The sequence below is a fragment of the Rhinolophus sinicus genome, linkage group LG06 (genome assembly GCF_036562045.2).
Source record: "Rhinolophus sinicus isolate RSC01 linkage group LG06, ASM3656204v1, whole genome shotgun sequence".
NCBI lineage: Eukaryota > Metazoa > Chordata > Mammalia > Chiroptera > Rhinolophidae > Rhinolophus > Rhinolophus sinicus.
In genome coordinates, this window is record NC_133756.1 from 103,794,554 (window position 1) to 103,818,671 (window position 24,118).

Genomic DNA, 24,118 nt, shown 5'->3' on the forward strand with positions numbered 1-24,118 from the left:
TGTTGAACCCTTAATGATTTCCTGGATCTGCAACCCAGGATTCCTCTGAGTCAAAGACACATAGGGTCAAAGAGAATGAATAGCAGGGACAGAAGGTGGGTGTGGCTAAAGAGCCATGATTTTTAGGCACTGAGGTCTGTAAGTGACCACTATTATACTGCACTGTTCATATATTATTATTATGCCACTGCAGAACCAAAGTGCACTCCAGTGGAGTAAAGTGCCTTTGGGGTTACTGAATTTACTCATCTAGTGAGAATTACTTACTAAAAGGAAATAATGAGCTGAATTTATACACGTAATACGTAATTAGCTTTCTAATCCCTATACCTGTTCAGTCGTCATTTATATAACTCATGGGCAATATCAGTTGAAAAATAAATAAATCTTCACCTGGCACTGTCTTTGGTACATTTTCAGTTCTTGTAAGAGCTTCTGATTTTCATCTTGTAACTTATTCCGGCTTAATGCTATTTCACTCACAGCTGATTTTAATTTTTCAATAATGAATTCATCTCTTTCATTCGGTTCACAGTTGGGATCTGGTTCACATATCAACCGAGGAATTTCAGAGCTGCTGTCCTCTGTGCAGTGTTTTTTACCATTTAGTTGAGTTTGGTAACTTTGTGCCTGTTTCTGAGAAATATGAAAACTGTGTCAATTAAATGGAGAATATCGTATTTAAGCTTACATAAAGTTCAACAATGATAGAAAAGAATTAGGAAAAACATCTCTAAATACATTATTAGATAATGAAATCTCACCCTTTGTAATTCAATCTTGTGTTTATTATAAAACCTCAATTTCAGATGGCATAAAGAGAAAGTTTATTTGTATAACCTCAGAGCAAAGATGTAGAGTCGGAGATGGGGGCGCCTAGGGGTAGAAATCTCGAAGATATAAAAAGAGGAAAATTATGGATTCAACTACACAATAGTTGAAAATGTCTCTTTGACCAAAAATAAACAAAATAACACAAAAATAACTGGATTGTAAAAAAAGTTGTTGACACATACAACAAGGATTAATTCCTAATGTACAAAAACTTCTACACATCAGTAAGAAAAAGACAAACAACACAAAAGAAAAAATGGGCAAAGATTATGAACAGGAAATATACAGAAGAGGAAATGAAAAAGACTAAGAAGCATGTAGAGAGATGCTCCGTATTACAACTAGTCAGAGAAATGCAAAGCACATTAAGCCAATATTACAATTAGTGCATCAAGTTGGTAAAAATCAAAATATTTTTAACAATTTATGCTGGTGAGAGTATGGGTACTCCCATCGTCTGTTCATGAATTGTAAATTACTATAAAATTTTTGGAAGTAATCTACTAGTAGTTATTGAAATTTTGAATGGACATATCCTCTGCCTGAACCATTAGTTCTAGAATTTTTATCTAACAAAAGAAAAGTATTAGTATTTAAAGATGCATATACAAGGGTATTTGTTTCAATATTGTAATAGCAGAAAACTGGAAGCTACCTGAATGTACATCAATAAAGAAATGATAGAAAGAATTATGGTATATCTACCATATACTATGGTACCGTGTTTCCCCGAAAATAAGACCTACCCCGAAAATAAACCCCAGTTAAGATCGTCAGCCAGATGGACGCATTTAGCACGTTATGATGATGTTCTAGAAGAAGATGACATGGCTGTATTTGAATAAATGTAGATTGTTGTACATGAAAAAATAAGACATCCCCTGAAAATACACCCTAATGCGTCTTTTGGAGCAAAAATTAATATAAGACCTGGTCTTATTTTCAGGGAAACACAGTATGGTATATCTATTATATATTCTCAAACACTATGTAGACTTAACTAGAATTTTATGTAGTAATTTGAAAGGGGACCCATGGTTTATTATTAAATGAAAAAGCAAATTTTTAAAATGGAAAACTATACAACTTCCACACAAATACATATTTACATATTTGTACAAACAAAAGAAAAAGTGTGTAAATACCTAACTGTTAATAGTGTTTATAGTAAATGGATAAGAATGGACTAGGGGATAAGGCTATTAATTTTACATTAGATTATTTTGTAATGTTGAATTCAGGCAACATGTATAATATAATTCAAGTAACTTAAAGAATGAAAAAAAAAAGTACATCAAACAAAAAAATGTAGTTTTTTTTTTACTGGCTTTAATAAAAATTCTTTCGCAAAACCTTAAAGGCATATTACAATCTGTATCCAACTCACCAGGCTTACTGCCTACTACCCCTCCCTGCCTCCCACATGAACTCCCAGCCAATTGCTTCATTTTCCATCCCCAGAATTTGCCCTTTGCCCTCTTGCCTCAATGACTTTGCTTTTGTCACGTCCACACCTAGAACATATTCTCTCTTATCTCAAAAATATATTAATTCTTCAAGGTCCAGACCCCGTCCTACCCCTGCTGAAGGATGTTTCCTATCTGAGTCCAAATAGTTCTCTTACTCCTTTGACTTCTAAATGAATTTGGATCTTTTCCATTCACTTGTCATTAATTATCTGTAAATCTGTATGTGTATTATCTCTGTGTCTAGGTTGTAAAGTTCTTGAGGGCAGGGACCAAGCAATCTTAGATTTTCTAAGTGACTTGCCCACAAGCATGCAAACACATATGCTAATTCATGACATAACAATGGACACTTTTAATAGCACCATTCTTGGAGACATATAGACTAAACTCACCATTATAGATATTTACTACGTTTGTAACTTTACCTCGTGTTGCACCTATTCTGGTTATTGTCTATTAGTTGGCATTTCTATCTGTAAAAACATTATATACTAAATGGCACAGATAATAATATTTAACCTCTAATTTCTTCTAATTTAGAGTACAGTATGAGACAATGTACCTGAAATTGATTACACTTCTCAGACAATATTTTTTGTTGAGCATCTACAGAAACCAGATGAGTCTGATATAATATCTCTTGCTTGTCCCATTCTCTTGACTTTGCTCTAAATTCCTTTTTGAAAAAGGGGAGGGACAAACATAAATTGAAAAATTATTCATTTTAAAGCATAATGAACAGGGCTTCTTTCATCTGTACATCTTCATTCTGAGAAAAAAATAAGTCAATTTTTACCCCATTAAGAAAACAAAAAAAAAGTGTCAAATCACTCATCTTGGATTTACTACTAGATATGTCTTTTAATTTTTACTAGGAAAATATGGAATTTGTAATTTAATCCTTCTATAAGAAATTAAGCATTTTATTTGTTAAAAATGTAAAAAGATTCTCTGATAACAAATACTGATTACTAATAAGGAAGTTTCAAACCACTTTTTGAATCAACCAGTACTTCCTATTTCCTGAACTAACAGCAGTTTTTTCCCACCTTTCATTCTCTACACTCAGACACCAAATGTGTTCCCTTGTTTTTTTTAGGGGGTGGGGCTTGGGCTGATTTAGTGACTGTTCCTTGTGGCTTTGAATGCCACTGTCCAAGGTGAAACACAAATGAACTCATTCTAAGGAACAGAACCACCTCGGGCCTCATTTAGGCAGGACCAACTGGGGAAGTACTAACCTGGGGAAGAAATGTTGGAACTGGCGTGATATAGCATGCTCAGTTCTTCAAGTTTTTGCTCAAGTAGTATATTCACATAGCAGATTATCTGTTCACAAATTAACGTGAGGAAAAGATATGGCTTTGGGAATGCCAAAGAAAGCTTCACTGCTCCTCAGTTTTGCCCAGGGCTGGTTATTGTATCTAATCTTTCTGTCCAGGCTGTAAGCAACTTAAGGGTAAGGACTATGTATTTCATTACCTTTGTATTCCTCACCAAGCCTGGAAAAGTGCCAGGCACCACTTATATTCCATAAATTCACAAACAAAAGCATAATATTAACATTTCCTAGAATTTGTGCTCACTTTGGCAGCACATATACTAAAATATTTCCTAGAACTTAAACATTTGTCACTAGATTTTGCAAAGAAAACAAAATGGTTGGAAACAAATCCATAGCTACTAAGTCCATGACCATATATTATTGCATATAGGTACATGGCGTGAATGTATTGATGTTTCCAATCATCCATTCGGCGATACTTGTTAAACACCCTGTGTCCACCAGGTACTGTGGAGAGAAGAGAATTTGGAACTAGTTCACGATTAAAAGAAAATTTTGAGAGGAAAAAAAATCAAGGAATATATAATAAAATAAGGAAATGTACATATAAACAAATAATCTTACAGTGTAGGTGTAATATTAGTGTCACGTAAAACCACACTGAGGATGTAGTGATTATCTCAGCCATCTCTAGTAATATGTTAAGTTGGAACATAGTTCATTTGGCCAGAGTGATTGGTGGTGTTTTGAAGATGGCTAAAATGACTGGAAATTATGTTATGCTGGAAAATAAATATACTAACTTAGAGAATGAAAGCTATATCTTGCTTAAAATGAAAAGAGGGCATTTCGTATTTTCTATAGGTATATGATGTTAAAGAACATTTGGGGAAAATTTCATTTTATAAATCCACAAGTTCCAAAATAATCAGTGAAGGAAGGCAATAAACTAGGAGGCTTTCATAATAATTAAAGGTGATGTGAATTGAGTGATGGAAGTAAAGTTATAGAAATATGGATAGATCCCTATTAAATATATAATTCCTTATGATAAATAGACTATATTTGTTAAGATAAATGGGGACAGTTCATGTAAAGTTATTGACTTTGCTTCTGATATTCAACAATTAATAAAATTAAGTACATAAAAGCAGGGTCTTCAGTAATAGTGACAAATTTACAAAACTGGGCTCTGGTAGAAAATAGGTAACATTTCAAATCAATACAAGGTAGATAAAAAAATTGCTATTTACTTTTAATCTAGAAAGGAGTCTTTGGAGTCAAATGTGAGCAATGTTGACTTACATAGTTCGTAGCTTTCAGACAATACTAATGTTTAGCTTCACCCACCCAGCGACTACAATCTTGAAAATAAGTATTTCCCAGCATGCTTTAGGAGGAGGCAGGAGAATTAACCTTAATTTCTTACAAATTGAGGTTAATGCTTACAACAGGTAGAAATGAGGCTAGAATGAGGCCACGCAACGGTAGATATGTGTGTCATATCACGGCAGATGCTTGTAATAGTCCTGGCTTCTTGGTCTTACAGGTGTATGGGTTTTGAGATTAGGAAACAAGCACAAAATATCCAGTAGTTATGGGACCTAGTTATGGGGCCTTACAGAGTCCCAGAGAGCTTTATGAGGATTATTTTGTAGAGACTGAAGGTGTCAGCCCAGGTTCCAGAGGGTCTGTAGAGTTGCCTAAACCTTCAGAATAAGTTCTTCATGACTGAAAAACCTTTCTGGGTCTTTAAACTTGATAATGGGCCTAGGCCACTAAAATTAGAGTTTCTAGTAGAAGCTACATTAATACATATAATCCCCCTACTAAATATTGTGAAATGGAACAAACATTTCTTTAGTGATTACTATATGTCACGGACTCTACAAGCCTTCACCTAAGATAGTTTTAACTTTTATTATGAAAATTTTCAGACTTACATAAAAGTAGAGAGTATAACAAACTCCCATGCATCTTTCACCCAGTTTAACCACCATTGAGTTAGACCATTTTTATTTCACCTCTCTTCACCTTTTTTTGTTGGAGTATTTATTTTAAGGCAACTTCCAGACCTCATGTATTTTCACCTCTAAATGTTTGTTTGTTTGTTTATTTATTTATTTATTTATTCTTTCATAACCACAATGTCACCCATAAGATATTTTTAGCCCCATTATTGGTGAAAAAATTGGAATCTGTGTAGGTTAACAACTTTCCCAAAGGTCACAGGGCAAGAAGACGAGTTAGTCAGGACCTGTTTTAAATTATAAACCGTCATGTTCTTTCACTAGAGCTGGCTGCTTCCCATTGCTCTATTACTATGCCAGTGTGTAAACGTCCCAAAGGAAAAACATGCTTAGATGTAGACTAAAACTGGAGCAGTCCATCTCTTACATATTAATTTTTCAGATGGCTCTAAGTAAAAACAGGTACATGAAATGTTTCCATAATTGTATAAATTAAACTCTATCTACATAGTATGCTTATAAATTTTTGCATAAATACAAACATATCAAGTCATTTTGTGACTGATTTCCACTGTAATTTCGTGAGAGATATTTTATGTAAACATTTAGTTTCCTGAGTGTAAAATGTACACACACAAAGTGCTTAACACTAAGGCTTTTCTTTGGACAATTTATATGAATGTGGTTCTTCCACTAAATCCCATGAAAAGTTGATCAAATGGGTAATCAGCAACTTGAAGTCTGCATTTGCAGTGAAAGCACATGTGTGTTACCGTGCACATCTCTGGGCATCTTCTAAAGCCAGTCTAGTTACACCACTGCAGGACACAGGGGGTTATACATCGTCTATTTTCCTAGAGGGTCAACTTAGTAGTAGCAATTTTGTATTTAAAAAAAAAATGTACATTCATTATTCAGTCCAATAGAAAATTTATAGGAATTAAAAAACTAAAACCTCAAACTTCCAACAAAGTTCTTGCAATAGGCTGGATTTAGGTATGCAATTCAGATTTTTTTTTTTCTGCTCTTAAAAATATTTTGGAGGAGAAGTTTAAGAAGCACTGTTAATTGAATACACCTTAAAGTATAAAACAGGGCAGTGACAATTAGATGAGAGGAAGGAGATAAGAGGCATTGGACAAGGGAAATGGGAAAATCTGGGAGGGAATATGAAGTGAGAGAAAGGAACAGATCACATATTCCTAACACGTTCCTACCTGGGTGATGGGGAGGTACAGAACCATTACCCATCAACAAAGCAAAAGAAACTGAACTCATTGGCTGGGGGTAGGGAAGATGAGATTTTGGGCTTGAGAATAATGAAAGTAACTGAGTGGAAAAATGTGTCAACTTGAGGTCAATTAAAAAGCAATAATTGAATAGCACTGGAAGCTCAGCTAAAGTTAGAGAATTGGAATTTATAGTAGAATCTACATCTGCTATTACATGACCTGTAGCAGGAATGCTCCAGAGTACAGGGGGATAAAATAGCTGGTTTGTTGTGTTTTTCAAGGTTGGAACGTTAAGGGGATAAGAATAAGTGCATCTGTGACATAATAAACCTTTGAGGGACCACGATTTAGAAGTTCTGGGTGAAATGGGGTGGCTATATTGGAGTGGCATTATCTCTTTAAAGAAAAACCCTGACACTTCACACTCTGTTCTGAAAACTGTTATGAGGCTTCACTGGGATTTAAGTACTTAATAGTTAAACAGGCCTTAAAGATTTATTATCCATTCGCTTTAATAGACCCCAGGGATGTCCTTCAATTTCACTCAACATCTGCAGTTTCTTTGAACTTTTTTTTTCTTTTTTTTTTTTGGCTCTCCAAAAATGCTGATATGCATAAAAGATGTGTAAATCAAAGTGATGCTTTAATCCACTAAGTGCCTGAAAGAAAGGTGCACTATGAAAATATATACAATGAGAAGTTGATCTATAACAGTGTTTGTTACCACAGCTGTACATGCCATTGTGTACACTAGAGACAAACAGTCCACTTCCACCACAACACAAAAATCAATCTTAATACACATGAAGAAACTAAGAAAATAGAGCTCACCTCTAACTTCTGGTTCAAATTGGTCAGTTCAAAGGGTATTTCTTCTTTGAGGTGTGGTGACTCTTGTCGTTGAAATTTATTTTGTTTCATCTGGTGTAATCTCAGTTTTTCAAAGTTATTAGTTAGTTTGGAAAACTGTAAATAATGGAGAATGCTGACATTTTACTATTACTGGTAATTTCTAATTTGACTTCACTGTAGTTCTTTTCTTGGGCACCTCTTGAAAAAAAATTTTTTTTTCCCCAGACTTACCTTTTTAAAAAAATTTAATTTAATTTTTAAAATTAGTTTTAGGTGTACAAAATAATGTAATAGTTAGACACTTATCATTTATATCCCTCACACAGTGATAACCTACCTCCCTCCCCCTATCTTCTACCCCTCTGACATCGCATACGGCCATTACAGTTCTTTAAAAATTTAAGTCATGATTACAAAATGCAGCAAAGTTAAATGTTCCAATTAGTGAAGATAGAACCAATTATTAAAACTAAATTATTGAAGTTGAACTCAATTCAGCTTTCATGTAAATTTGGGACTTCATGAACTGCACGATGATTCATTGATATATTGTTTTGTTCAGTTTTGTTTTAACCATATGTAGCAAAGTTCACAATTTAAAAAATAAAAAGTTGTTTTCTTTTATTTAGTGCCATCTTGTGTTGACAATTTTAATTTCAGTAACTTAATCTACAAAATAACCAGCTTATACTTTATTTAAGAAAACTGGATACTTAATTTACACAACATAAATGACTTATTCATGTTGATATAAGTTGAAATAAATTTAAATATAAAAATTGATTTAATTATTTTCTTACCAATAATTCTTTTTACAACTTAGACTCTGTATTATAATTATTTTTGTTTCTTGTTCTAGCTTCAAATAATAGATTAAAAGCAGCATCGTTTATCAACATCTGTGAGGACATTTCATATAACTGTTTATGAAAGCTTTTACTTTTTATTTTTAAATAATTATAGATCCACAGGAAGTTACAAAGATATTGCAGAGAGATTCTGAATCATCTTCACTCAGTTTTTCCCAACATTTGCATCTTAATGAACTATGGTACAGTGTCCAACCCAGGAAATGGACATGGGTACAATATATGTGTATAGTTCTATGCTGTTTTATCACGTGTGTAGATTTGTATGACCACAACCATGACCAAGATACAGAACCATTCCGTCACCACAAAGATCTCCTTCATGCCTTTGTAGTGATACTCTCCCCCATAACCCCTGACCCCTAATCCTGGGCAAATATTAATTTGTTTTCCATCTCTATATTTTGTCATTTCAAGAATGTTATAAAATGAATCAAATAAAATACGACCTTTTGAGATTGACTTTTTTCACATAGCATAATGCCCTTGAGATGCATGCATATATCAATAGTTCATTCCATTTTATTGCTCAGTCTTATTCCATGGAACGGATATAATCACAGTTTACTTGACCAGTCACATATTGACACATTTTGGTTATTTCCAGATTTCGGCTATTACAAATAAAGCTATGGATTACTGTGTCTAATTTATCTGATATCAATGTAGTCACTTCTGCTTTCCTTTTTCGTTCTCATATAATGTTTAAAATTGAGATATAATTCACTTACCATAAAATTCACCCTTTATACAATCCATTGTATTTTAGTATATTCACGAAGTTGTGCAACCATTACACTATCTAATTTCAGAATATTTTCATCACTGAAAAAAGAAATGCCATACCTAGTAATGGTGACTACACATTTCCTCCTTCCGTAAACCCCTGGCAACTACTAAAATCTTTCTGTTTCTATTGATTTCCCTATTCTGATCATTTCATATTAACGGAATCATACAATATATAGTTGTTTGTGTCTGTCTTCTTTCACTTAGCATAATGCTTTCCAGGTTCATTCATATTGTAACATGGATCAATACTTCATTCCTTTTTATGGCTGAATAATATTCCATTGCATGGATATACCACATTGTTTATCCATTCAACAATTGATGGATATTTGGGTTGTTTCCACTTTTTGGATATTATGAAAAATGCTGCTATGAGAATTTGTATACAAGTTTTTGTGTGGATATATATTTTTATTCCTTGGGTATATATGTAGGAATAGAATTGCTGGGTCATATGGAGACTCCAAGTTTAACTTTTTAAGGAACTTCCAAACTGTTTTTTTCCAAAGTGGCTGTACCATTTCCCATTCCCACTGGTGATGTACAGGGTTCCGATTTCTCCATATCCTTACCAACACTTGCTATTGTCCATCTTTTTGATTATAGCTATCCTAGTGGGTGTGAAAGGGTATCTCCTTATGGTTTCGGTTCGCATTTCCCTAACAACTAATGATGTTAAGCACTTTCTCATGTGCGTATTGGCCATTTGTATATCTTCTTTGTAGAAATGTGTATTCATATTTTTGTCCATTTTTAAGTTTGCTCATTTGTCTTTTTATTGTTGTCTGGTAAGTTATTTTTAAATTATGGATACTAGTCGCTTATCAGATATATGATTTGCAAATATTTTCTTTCATTTTGTGGGTTGTCTTTTTACTTTCTTGATGGTGTCTTTTGAAGCACAGGTTTTTCAATTTTGATAAAGTAAAATTTGTCTAATTTTTCTTGTGCTTTTGGTGCCAAATCTAAAAAACCATTGCCTAATCCAAAGTCACAAAGATTTACTCCTATGTTTTCTTCTAAGTGTTTTACAGATTTACTTTTCACTCTTAGGTCTTTGAACCATTTTGAGTTAATTGTTGTCTATGGTTTAGGTAGGGGTCCAACTTAGTTGTTTTGTATATGGATACTCAGTTATCCCTTCACTGTATGTGGAAAAGACTGTTCTTCCCTACTGAATTATCTTGGCACCACCTCTGCTTTCTTTTGATTAATATTTGCATGGTATTTTTCTTTTATATTTTTGCTTTCAACTTACATATACAATTGTATTTGAAATGAGTTTCTGGAACAGAGTATATAGTTGTGTCATATTTTTTTATTTACTCTGTCAATCTTCATTTTTAGACCATTTCCATTTAATGTGATTATTGATATGTTAGGGCATAAGCCTGACTTTTGTTTTTGTTTTCTGTTTGTTCTCCAGTGTTTGGTTTCTCTGTTTTAGTTTTCTTGTCTTCTTATGGGTTATTTGAACATTTTTAGAATTCCATTTTGATTCATCTATAGTGTTTTGAATGTATCTTTTTGTATAGTTTCTTAGTTGTTACTTTAGGTGTTATGTCATGTATACATAAGTTATTACAGTCTACTGGTGTTGACATTTACCAGTTAAAGTGAATTATAGAAATCTTACTTCTCTTTATGTCCCTTTACCCTGACCCATTTATAGCATTATTGTCTTCAAGGATTTTCTCATTAGACATTGTTTTAATTTTTGTTTCAGCTGTCAAACAATTTATAAAACTCAAGAGAAGGAAGTTTTAAATGTTTCCAGTGTTTTACTTCCCTCCTGATGTTTCAAGATTCTTTCTCTAATGTTTCCTTTCTGCTAACAAAACTTCCATTAGCCATTCCTTTACTCGTAGTGCAGGTCTATTCATGACGAATTCTGTTTTCCTTCACTTGAGAATGTCTCGATTTCCCCTTCATTCTTAGACATAGAATTCCTGGACGTAGAATTCTGGGTTGACATTTCTGTTCTTTCAGTAATTGAAAAATGTTCCACTTCTTTCTGGCCTCCACGGTTTCAGATGAGAAATGTTATTTCTCTCTTGCTGCTTCTAGGATTGTTTTCTTTTAGTTTTCAGAACATTGACTAATACGTGTCTTGGTGTAGATTTCTTTGGGTTTATCATGGTTGAGTTTCACTCAGCTTCTTGAAGCTGTAGATTTACATCTTTTGCCAAGTTTTGAAAATTTTCAGCCATTACTTCTTTGAATACTTTTTCAGTCTCTCCCTCTTCTCCTCTCACTCTGGGACCCTGATGACACAACTTTTCAATTGTTTCTTATAATACTACATGTCCCTGAGGTTCACTTTCATTTAGTCTATTTCTCTATCTTGTTCAGCTTGGTTAGTTTCTCTTTTGCTGTCTTCAAGTTCACTAACAGTTTTCTCTAGCCTCTCCATTCTGCTTTTGAGCCCACGCATTCAATTATTTTTTAGTTCGGTTATGGTATGTTTCATTCATAAAATTTCTAATTGGTTCTTTATAGTTTTATTTCTTTGCTGAACTTTCTAATTTTTCATTTGTTTCTTATATGTTTGTAATTGCTCATCGAAGCATTTTTGTAACAGTTGCTTTTAAATCCTTGTCAGATAATTCTGACATCTGTATCAACCTGTCATTGGCATCACTTACTGTCTTTTCTCATTCAAGTTGAAGTCTTCCTGGTTCTTGGTATGATAGGTGATTTTTTTATTTATTTATACCTGGACATTTTGAAGTACTGTGTTATGAGACTCTGGATTTTATTTAAATATTGTGTTTTAGCAGTCCTTCTGATAACATTACAGCAGGGAAAATGGAATGTTGCCTTATTCCTGCCAGGTGGCAGTGGAAGTCCAGGTCTTGGCCTCAGCTGGTAACCCAGGAAAGGTGTTCCTTATTATTGCCGAGTGGGAGTAGGAGCCCAGGCTCCCTACAAGTCTCTTACTAGCACCACCGTGATTGGAGAGTCACAGATGCCTTGTTATGCTTCTCAGGTAGCCTTCAGTGATCCTGTATGAGGGTGAGTGGCCTTGTTACCACTGAGGGTGGTGAAGGTCCTGACTCCTCATTGGGCTTCCCGATACCATTCCAGAGAGGAGGGGGAGGGGTGCCTCATCACCACCAGATAAACATGGAAGTCCCGGCTCTCCACATGGTCTCCGCTGACACTATGGGTTGGGGAGGGCCTTGTTAATGCCCAGTGGTAATGAAAGGCCTGACTCTTCACTCAGTCTTCTCTGACACCACCCCAGCAGGGGAGCCTGGGCTACCTCATTATAGCCTGGTGAGGGTGGAAACGTAGGCTGTTCACTCAGCCTCTGCTGGTAGGGTGGGTTTGGGGCTATAGTCTTTTTCTGTGCTGGAGAAGCGCAATTGCCATCTAAAAGTGTTTAATCTTGCTAGGCTGTCTTTCTCCTGGTCTTTTGGTTGCAAAGAGCAAGCTTTCTTTGGGGCTCTTTTTGTTTGTTTGTTTGTGCCCGCTAGAGTTTTTGGGTTGCTGGCTTCTCTGTTACCCAGTCTTGGACATAAAAGGCAAAAAGAAATCCCAGGGACTTCACCACCATATCATTTCTTGGGTCCCAAGTTCCTAGTTCGTCTGTCTCTTCTCTCCACTTCTCAGAGTCTTCTTACATTGTTTTCATAAATAATGTCCAGCGTTTCTAATTGCATTTAGCAGGAGGAATAGGGAAAAGTACATCTACTCCATCTTTTCAGAAGTGGAAATCTGAAATATATATCTATATCATTTGTATCTCTATCTATCTATCTATCTATCTATCTATCTATCTATCTATCTATCTATCTATCTAGAAATTTAGTTTTATAATGGTTAGAAGGAAAAGAAAATACCCTCTTTTAAAAAAGAAAGCAATTTTTACAAGAAAGCTTTGAAAGAGTTGAGTTACTCAAGGAAGAGTGTGGTAAAGTGATCCTTAAGATAGTTTAAGAACATGAAATTGTAAATAAACCCAGAATTTCAAAGAAGGAAGCAGTACAAGGTGTGATCAAACAATACGGTGAATGTTTAAATAAAAAAAAAAATTGTTACAGTAAAAGACATATTCTCATTAACCCCCCTCAAAATACTCCCCCTTGCTTTGAGCACATGTATCCCATCATTCTTGCCACTTTCTGAAGCAGTTATGGAAGTCCTCTTTCCTGAGTGTCTTTAGTTGTGCTGTCATGGCTGCCTTGATGTCCTGAATCATTTTGACTTTGGGGAAGAGCTAGAAGTTGCACAGTGGCAGATCTGGTGAATAAGGTGGATGAGGACCACTGTAATGTTTTTATTTGACAGAAATGTGTCTTTTACTGTAATAAATCTTTTAAATTTAAACATTAACCATACTTTTTGATCAGACCTCGTAGAGTGAGCTAGCAGCAACAAAAGTGTATTTGCCATAAGACAGCATTTTCTGGTTAGAAAAAGTGATATTGCTAGCTATTATGTAAACCAAGTCAAGTGCTTTTTTCTCTGTCTTTTTACCTCCTCCCCTCTTTCTTTCTCTTCTGCTTTCTTTCCCTAATTCTCTTCTTTCCTCTCTTGTAACCAGGGGAGAAAAGAGAAGCAGAAAACGGCAGTGGATACAGATGGCTGTTCTCTCAACAATAATGTAGTGTTTCCAAGGTATATTCTATGAAACACCTGTTTACAGTGTTTACATTGTAAAACTGCACTACAGTATTAGTAGGTTGTACTTCAAAAAATAAAAAGGGTTACATGGTCAAATATGTTTGGAAAATGATAGATTAAAAAAGCTAAATGCATTTGTTTAAAGCAGGACTTCTCACAGCCTTTAATAATATCCATTGTGAATATCCAGGAACAGAGAAGGAGTAAACAGCATTTCCAAAAACTCTCAGTATTAGTGTTTCACAGAACAAATTTCTGTGAAATTTCCATAAAGATATTAGTTAGTTAGCCAGCAGCCAAGCAAAGCATCAAATGGCAAGGATTCATATATTAAATGATGGCTCAATGCCTATAAAGAAGGCTGCAAACTTTTTAACAGGCATACCCTCCACCACCCCCAGAAATGAAAGATTTGGTATGCAGTGACTGAACTAGTTAAATATAATTTAGAGATGGTACTTAACTTCTATCTAAATTTTCACGTTTTTCACTTATTCCAGATCACGATCTCTCTGTTTATCATGAACAGTTGTAGTGTCTTAGCATTTATATTGCAATTTTAGAGCTTTATCTTTAAAGAAAAAGCAAGGTTGATTGACTTGTTAAATGCTTTGGGTCTTAGCAAGGAAAAACCATATAAAATTTTATAATTCAAGCTACCCTCTAGTGGCAGCTATTTAAATTGCAGGCAAAATTTCTAGGAAGCCTTAAAGATGTAGTCTAATAAGGTCATACCTATTACGTGGCATCAAGTGTTTCATATTCCAATATTAATGGCTGGTCACCTCCCTAAAAAGGTACTTAAGGAGGAGCATTAACTACTTTGGGCTCCTTTAACTATATTATCATTTATGAAATCTTTATACTCCAAAGAAGCTGGTTGTAAAGTAGAATTTCATAATCAAATCATATTTCCCATTGATTCATTAACTAAGTTAAGCAAGGATATATCATCTACTAGACCTGAGATGGTCAGATGATTATTGCCCTTGTGTTATCTGTGTAAGGGAGAGAAGGCTTTTTGTTTGCCAGCACAGTGGAGAAATACAGGGATGAATAAGAAATAAATCACTATCCCTCTTATCACACATACAGAGCTCAATCATTCAGGAAACAGCCTACTAGTAACAAAGTAATAAAGACCAGTTTTGTTCTTTTAATTATCTATTTTGCAATAGCAAACATCCATATTTTAAATTGCCATAGAAGGAAGGACTTCCCCATTAGGGAGTAATGACTATAAAATACTAATTTTGTTTTTTTGTTGTTCACAAAGCTAATTATTATCACATAATTAATCAAGAAGTAACTTGATAAATAGAAAGCTATTAGTTTAAGCACTATGCTAATGGTTAAAGGGATACAGAGCTGACAATGTAGTAAAAGACAAAATCAATACATATAAAATAATGAAAGACAGGGCCAAACATATTACCTGTAGTTAAAATACAAGAATTTCTGCTTGCATTAAAAACAATTCATTTAAATAAAATTAACACAATTTTATAGGTCAAATATGTATAGCAAAATATGTGATACTAAATTGTAATAAGTCTCCTTACTTGAGCTTTTAGGGTTTGTAGTTGTCCTTCATAATTCTGAGTCATTGCTAAGTTACATTTTTCCAGACTGTCCAGCTTCTGTCTAAGTAACCCCACCTGCATTAAGAATAAAATTTAATTTTGATTTTGCTAAATTTTTCTTGACAAAATCGGAAAAAATGTACAAAAGAGGGGTGCAATGCAAACAAAACTGCTGAACCAACCAAGAATACATATTTCTCCTGCACTTCTGAAAAGAGCTATTAATAATTAAACTCACCAAAAACAAACATTGCTAGCACTATTCTACAGGGTACACATTAGGACAGCACAGGATGGATGTTTGACAGAAGATCCTTATCACCATCACATTTTAAATTTAGGTTTAGAATTGACTTTGCGTTATCCTTTGGGGAGGCTGATGTCATCGTTACTGGGGCAGAATCTCTACTGACACACTAGCTTTTATTTTAAACCCCGCTGCCTTTGGTGGGAGCTCTGCTTTGGTGAGATGATGGAATCATTGTTACATTTTTATAGGAACTAACATATCAAAAAGGAAAAACGTCTAAAAGGAATTCTTGGGGATTTGGCTTACTCAATTTGTCTGCTTAAAAAGCAGGTGAAGCACCTGTTTCCACATCTGTGCCATTACAGGTATGGAAGTGAGAGACCAGCCCCTTGCATATCTCAGGTCTGATGACCTGTCTGTATCGTGAAGGGAACCGGAGGCCAATAACGAAGTGAACTGTGACAGACAATAACATAGTTAACTATGCCAAAAACTAAGTTCCATTGAGAGGCCAATAAAGGTAGAAAAACGGGTGCTGAATATGTGGACTGATGATGTTTTAGTAAGTGATTAATAAACATTTCTCGTCAGCCTTGCCCAAAAGAAAAATTCACAGACACAAGTCTAGCTAAAGCATATGGTTTCCCTGAACTCCTCTGCAGGCCTGAGAACACTCATACATTTTTCTACAATCACCAGCTCAGCCCTAGGCAGCCTCCCAGGGGCCAAGGGCACGCCTCCTGAATGGGTGCCCAGGTACACACACACACACACACACACACACACACACACACACACACACTCTTCACCAAACACTTTTCTCCTTTGTCCTACAATCACGTCTTGACATTTCACTTCCTTCAGGAAGTATTTTTCTAGTAGATTAGAAAATGCAAATGTTTTTGAACTCTGCCTTGTCCAAAGACCCAGCTTTGACAACTCTGCACTTACTTGTTTCTACAGCAGCGAAAGCACTGACATCTTTGCTTGCAAACAGTATTTGTTTCACAACAATGTATTGAATGTCTGTTTACTGTTCTAGATGGCATTGATACTATATGTCTGTCTGAATCAGCAGATTTTTATGGGTTTAGGCTCTGTCACTTATGTTGATAGAACACAGTTAGTGCACTGTGACAGACTTTCAAGCAATAATTGCTATTGCTGATGCCTGATAAAAACTATGCTAGTGAAAAATGTATTCTGATAGACTAACTACTAGTTAGCACAGTCTGAGGAATTACACATATTGACACATATTACATTTATTGACACATATGTTCAGTACCTCTTGACCTTTCTGATCCAAACACGTTTGTGCATTTGCCAGCTCTCGATCCCGGAGATCTAATCTTGTCTCCAAAGCCCGCATCTTCCTTTCCCAGTCCAGTTTTTTATTGCTCACCATGATGTCAATTTGTTCCATTAATTCCTGAAGTTCGGCCTCACAAGGAGAAGCTCTGTCAGTTGTAGAAAAGTAAAATCCATTTTGAAAGAGTGAAAATGTGAGGACAAGAAAAATTATTCTATTGCTCTGAATGGATCATTTCCTCAAATTGTTCAATTATTTAGCTAGAAGAAGTCTGAAAACTAGAGGTTCATTTTTTAATTAAAACTAAAAGCTAATTTCAGAGCTGACAGTGTGTGTACATTAAACTTTTTAAAATGACGTTTTCTAAAGTACAGTTGCTGTCATATATAATGCAATCCACTGATGAAGTAATTGCCCTCCCTCCATTCTCTGTTTAGTGCAGGTGGTAGCGTGTGGGTCTCCCCCACCCAAAAATTTTCACATAGACTAGGGAGTGCTAACATGAAAACACATTGTGTGAATTATGTCAGAAATGATGTTGCAATAAATGTTAGCTGGAAAATAAAATCCATCCATCAATCAAAAAATAAAATAACATTTTTTAGAGTGGACTAATTCTAAGAAAAATTCTAATGATAAAAAATGGTTCAATGCTCTTACGTGTAAATAGACTTGTACCTACGTCTATCATAACTGGAGGAGGCATGGACAGCAGGCAAACTGGGACTTCAGTCGTGCCTGTCAGGGAGGGAAGAGCAAGCCCGGTCTACGTGGGACCAGATTCAAGGGTACAAGCCTGATCCTCTCCAAGAGGAACTTGGCATGATGTGGCTGCTGTCCATTTGAAAGGAATCTGATCAGGCAGTTATGGGCAGATAATGTCAGTCTTTAGACAATGGGGATACTATTAGTCAGTTAGGTGGCAGTGTCGTGGGCCTCTGAGGGTCTGTTGCGTTTGAAACAAAACCCTTGGTAATAGCTAGAATTATAGAGACTGAGAGAAGTGAGAAGAGAGATTGCTGGGTACTCCCAGCGCTGTGTTCTCCTTCAGAGAAACTGAGGCATTCTCCAGGGACCTGGCACAGTTCAGTCATTCAGACTGGATAAGCAGATGATGTTGAAGGCGCAGGATGCAGCCTAAGGAGCAGACACATGTCCAGATTAGAAAAGCAAGTGATATCAGTACCCATTCAATGATGGGGATGGAGTTTCTAATATATTTGTGTAGCTGGGAGGAAGGCAGGAGGAGAGGCAGGTGCAGAATGACTTTTCTTTCATTTAGTTTCGCAAAACCGGAACTTTAGGGCTAATTAAGGATCATTTAGCATTTTGAAAAACTGCAGCCCACTGAGTTCAAAGTCATATACTAATCAGTGGAAGAGCCAGAACTAGATTGTAAGCAGCTGCTTCCCATCTTAAGCTCCTTTCTGTATATCACACAGCAGAAGACACGGTGTTTTGAATAAGAACTTGCTTGAAATATATAGTACAAATTAGCTCCATTACAATAGGGTTAGAAATAGGTATTAAAACCCAAAGAATTCAGAATTTTCAGAATCACTTTCTAAAATACCCAGAGTCAACCTGAACAAGGGATGTCCTCTTGAAGGGTTTATTCAACAGCAGAGAGGTTTTAAGTACAAAGTGCCATTCTGAAGTCTTCTGGCATTCCTGAGCTAAGGCCCAAAGGCTCTCAGTTTTTACTTAAAAACTAAAACAAATCTGAGGAAAAGAAGTACTAACTCCTCTATAAATAACTCGATTGAATTCTATTAATAATGGGAGTTTTGATGTGCGCAAAAACAACAGAACAAAAAGAATAGTTTTCATTTCTTTGTCATGTTCTTTTGTTTACAGTTTTATATACCATGTATCAGTGAAATCATATGGTTCTCGACTTTTTCTGTCTGACTTATTTCGCTTAGCGTAATAATCTCAAGATCCATCCACGTTGTCACAAATGGTACTATTTCATCTTTTCTTATGGCAGAATAGTATACACACAATGTGACATATAGATGATGTATTACAGAACTGGACACCTGAAATCTATGTGACTTTACTAACAATTGTCACCCCAATAAACTTTAATTAAAAAAAAGGAATAGTTTTTATACCATTTCCTTTTTTATAACAACAGGATTTACCCTGTACTGTAAATGCATTTTGTCTATTTTTTCTGCTAGTGTAACATCTGAAAGAAAAGGACTCTATCAGTCTGGTTCGTGACTATTACACCACAGCTCAGCACAGTGCCCCAGCATATATTAAAAGCTCAATAAATCTTTGAAAAATGAACAAATGAGTTCTTTTCATCACTATCTTCTTGGCATGCAGGAATGCACCATGCTAATAGAATTAAAATATAAGCCTAAAGTAGAGTGTGGTGTAATGTAAGCTACACAATCAATATTGTTAAATAAATGAATGAATGGTTCATTTCTTCATTATGACTGCGTGATCCAAAAGTTAGGATATTAGACTCTTGGGGTGGAAGGACTTTAATAAGTCATCTAGTGCAACTCCCCATCCAGTGTCTGCATATCTTCCACAGATGTTTCTTAAGAGAATCATCTATTATACCACACTGATCTAGGACAGAGCCCAAGATTCTGCATCAGTAACAAACATACCAAGTGATTCTGGTGCATGTCAAGGTTTGTGATCTGTTTTGCATTATCACTGCCGTGAGGTCATCCAGCCTAGGTCTGAATTCTTCCTTTAGCAGGTAACCACTGTCTGAGATTGCATCTAGATAGCAGTGAGTTTTTAAAAGTTCTTACTTATATTGAAAAAGCTTTTCATCTATTGGACTTAATTCGATCCATTAGGACCATTCAGAACAAATGTTTTTTCAATACAGTCGACCTTAAAAGTACTTGACTACAGTTACCAATATATCGAATACAGTTATCAGTGTACCTTTAGATTCTTTTCAGTCTCTCTTCCCAGTGTTCAATATTGGAGACTGAACATACAGACAGACAGTAGCCAGAATACACGATAATAAACTGACCTATAACCTCTACAGAATAGTACTAGAATGGTCAGGAACTTGCTCAATGACTGATAGCTTCCTTAATTTTGACCTCTACTTCCAACTTAGGACCAACTGGAGAAAGCCAAATATGTTCTCCAAATTAATCACACAGAATGCCCCGCGTCTAGTAGTCAGCCTACCTCCAGCTTCTCTGTGCCAACAGCCTCCAATTAGAGCACACCTGAAGCCATGTCTTCTGTTCCCTATGGAGCTTTTCCACTCTTCTTCCTGCCTGTGCCTCTGCCAAATGCAAGTGATGGTTGCTGACTCCCTTGCTATAGCCAGCTCTGAATAAATATGCTTTAATTTTTCTCATTGGGGTGGTCTTTGTTTATTTCCACAAGCATCTGTATTTCCTTCAGTTGCTCATAGAGGCTTTTTTTTCTCTCTACCACTCACTACCTAGTATATTGCCTGGAAAACACTAGATACTTAATATACATTTGTTGAATGGATGAAAAAATGAATGACTATGGCAAGATTTTCAGACCCTTTGTAACCCTGATGGCTCTCCTCTGTACAAGTTCCTGTTTGTTGATTTCCTCCTTGAAATGTACCACTCAGAATTTTAATATTGAACACCGTAGGTATGGCCTAATCAGCTTGCAGAGGAACTCTCACATCCTTTGTTTTAGGTGCTTTATACTTTTATTCAAGCAGATAAAGATCGCCTTAACTTTGAATTGGGGAGGGGGGAAGGCAAAGCAGTGCTATCACACCGTTTCAAGGTGAGTTTATTCTGGTCTAAGCATCTTATTTCTTTTTCCTACATGCTATGAGTAAAGCCCCCTAGTCACTATCTTGTGCGTTAGGTGTTTGGGGGTGCTCCAAGGGCAGGGCTTCACATTTCAGCTTGACAGTTTCAGCCTTTCAGTGTGGGCTGCCATCAGTTGTCCTTTAATGAAGCAAACACTCTTTAAGCGACTGCTGTGTGCTGTGTGGAGAACTGGAAAGACAGGAGACACAAGGCCAAGTGCCTGTGCGTAGAGAGAGACTTGCGAGGCAGGTAGGCAGGTGCAATGAGAGGCTGTGGAATACACGCAGGTCTCTGGGGAGCAGAGAGGAGGGGTACTGAATATAGACTCGGACAGGATGGGCTGTAACAGAAGCCTTCCTCAAGGAGGTAACATCTGAGCTTCTATTTTGGGATTCTAGTTCTGTCAGAGATCATATTCAGTGGATCTCTCAGGTTTGTGTAAGCTGCCGATTTGATAAGCAGTACTTGTTTTACATAATACATATGGTTTTTTTCATACAAGGGGTTGTAAAATGTCATGAAGGGCAGGATGGAGGACAGAGCCTTACGGCATTCTACTACCAAGCCCTAGAGTGTTACAGGGGTCCATTGATTATTTCTTTTCTGATAATCAGATGCTAATCCACTTAATTAACCTTACAATATTTTTTCTTTTTTCCCCCCACAGAAATGTCATGAAAAGCCCTGTAAAATACCATGACAAGGCCCCAATACCACTCTTTCTGTACGTTCCCTGGTGCACCAGCATACTGGCCCCGTGAACCAAGGCTGGTCTAACATGCAATGGTCAGGGCGCCTCCCTGCTGCGTCCCGGTGGCTACTGCTCCCTCTTCCAGATGCTCACAAACCACCCGTAATCTCTAAGATTTAGTCAAACTTATTTAGACATCAAACTCAGTTTTTTTTCCAAATTTAATATCCCCTTTCGAAATTCAATTGTCCAATCTTCTAGTATGTCTTCCCTTCTTAAGTTTTAAGAGATAATTAATAGCAGCAGCTGTCTCAGCAGTGTCAATATTTGCTTCTCAGTCTAGTGAACTTTAAAATAAAATGCAAAGGCTTTTTCTAGCCGCCTCACAGAGCTGGGCACTAACATTATTGATATTCCTTTCTTTGGTCAAATGCTGGCTAACACTATGCTAATTACTTTCCTGTACTTCCTCCTGTGGCTCCTCACACCATCGCATCAAATAGGTATTATTATTCCAATTTTAGAAAGTTGACTGAGGAGCTAAAGAACAACAAAAAAAGATTCACTGAGTCTTCCAGGTTTTGGGACCTGGTGGATTGTCTGACATATTACTAAGACACGCCCACTACATCCCTTACTATTTGGCTTATCCTTGGGAGCAATCACAACAGAAGGGACGTGAGGTCAGGCTAGAGGTCAAAGTGCGTTAAACCAGAAGGGAGGGGGCACAGTGAGACTTGCAGAGTGAGATACCTGTCTGGTGAGCCTATGGTCAAAATATCTGGATTTCAAATTTGGACATGAAGAGAGAGCAAAATAGAAAATTTACGACATAAATGGAGGTAGTAGTATCGAGTATGTTGGAAGTAGACAGGGAAATGGACTGTGGAGGGTCATTCAGAGTAAAAAGAGCTGGAGTAAGATACATGGACATATATGCTACTCCAGAGTCCTTTAACAAATGGGCGTATGTGGTGATTCTTAAGGGCAGACCTTCTCAGACAGGTAGTTGTGGTGACCATATGGTGATATGTTATCCAAAGTAGGACAATTTTGAAGGTGAAGGGGCCGCTAATAATAATTATGCCAGGACAACAGGTGTAAACAGTGATTGTTCCCGGCAAACTGGGATGTAGGGTCAGCCTGCCCATCAACAATCTGGAAGATAGAAGTGGATAAACAGATCTGTAAGGAAAAAAAAGCAAAAAACGAGTGAGTTTGGTTTGGGACATAAGAGACATCTCAATACAGATGGGTTCAGCATTGGAGAATGAAGGGGTGACTTAAAGACAAATATAAGTCATCTTGGAGAAAGGGGAGGGAGAAAGGAAGGGAAGCATAGAGAAAAGCGAAAGAAGAGACTATCATGCAACATGAAAAAGTCTAAGAAAATGAATTTCCGGAAGGCTGATTAGCAATCATTTTAGGCCTTTTAAAAAATATTTTAATGAAACTCATTCTAAAATGTATGACTGTATATTTGTCTTAGTTGTATTACTATATATTTAGTGATGCTAAATGTAATTTAACTTTTCCATGGTGGTTCACAGACCCTATTCCGCAAACCAAATACTGTATCACACCAGAAACATAAATAGAATCAAATGGGAGAGACTCCAAGAGAAGGCCTAGAACCACTTTTTTAGATATATCTGATATTAGCTTACTCTTTAATCAGTTGTCTCCTAAAACAGTAAAGTGAAAGATTTATCATTTTATGACTTTTAGGTCACAGTTTCATGGTTTCCCTTGTTCAAAATTAATTATTCAATTATAGCTAAAAATAGCTTTTCATTAGTGTTTGCTGACTTGGCAGCATTACAACATCTATTTTTACTGCATATTTGAGGTGATGGCTCATATTCAGTACATTCTTCTCTCCCATTTGCAATAAGTTTAATGTTGGGATGTGGAGGAGAATATAAATCCCTCCATACCACAAAAGCATGCTTAAATGTACTTACAAAGGCCTTTATCTAAAGCCTTCATCATCATCATCAAAGGAAGACATTTATAGACATGAAATGCAATGTGATAGCTTCAAAGTCCCTATTAATATTTTATCGGAATTCTAGGTGCATACAAATTTGAAATTTCATTTTTTATGTTCTAAAAATAATCGAAGATCTGTTAAAATACCTACATTAAGATAAAGTTTTTCTTGAAGCTTTTCCTATAGTAACTATTCACATTCTGAGTTAGATCTTGGTTCACAGATTGAATGAGGTAAGAAGACAGTAAAATATAAGCAGGCACTAATATGTAATAATCTTTAGGGTAATTTTTATAATTATCTAGAAGTGTAAGTAACTTCACTATCCTCATAAACATATATATGGAATATTGTTTCATATTAATACATGTAAACATATGATACAATTAGTAATAAACAAATGTTTATCTACACATGCATTAGCTTGGATTCTATAAGCCAACTGCTAAGACAATTAAAATTCCCTCTTTCCAAAAGGTCTATGTGATGAGAGACTGCAGTGTTAGTACACGTGAGGATAGTCATTTTACCCTTTTCTATTTAAAACTAGAGCCAGCTCT

General features: G+C 35.9%; 1 protein-coding gene across 2 annotated transcripts in view; it reads right to left on the bottom strand.

Moving 5' to 3' along the window:
* The window catches only part of DEUP1 (deuterosome assembly protein 1), a 68,972-nt gene that overhangs the window by 35,457 nt on the left and 9,397 nt on the right, over nt 1–24,118 (bottom strand). The window contains exons 3-7 of one of the 2 annotated variants that reach the window (XM_019737506.2): nt 17,054–17,225; nt 15,495–15,590; nt 7,622–7,756; nt 2,866–2,979; nt 394–636 (exon numbers count right to left, since the gene is read on the bottom strand). In XM_019737506.2, the coding sequence (XP_019593065.2) occupies nt 394–636; nt 2,866–2,979; nt 7,622–7,756; nt 15,495–15,590; nt 17,054–17,225 (760 nt within the window). The remainder of the gene's footprint in view (nt 1–393; nt 637–2,865; nt 2,980–7,621; nt 7,757–15,494; nt 15,591–17,053; nt 17,226–24,118) is intronic. The other variant, XM_019737507.2, reaches the window with a different exon arrangement.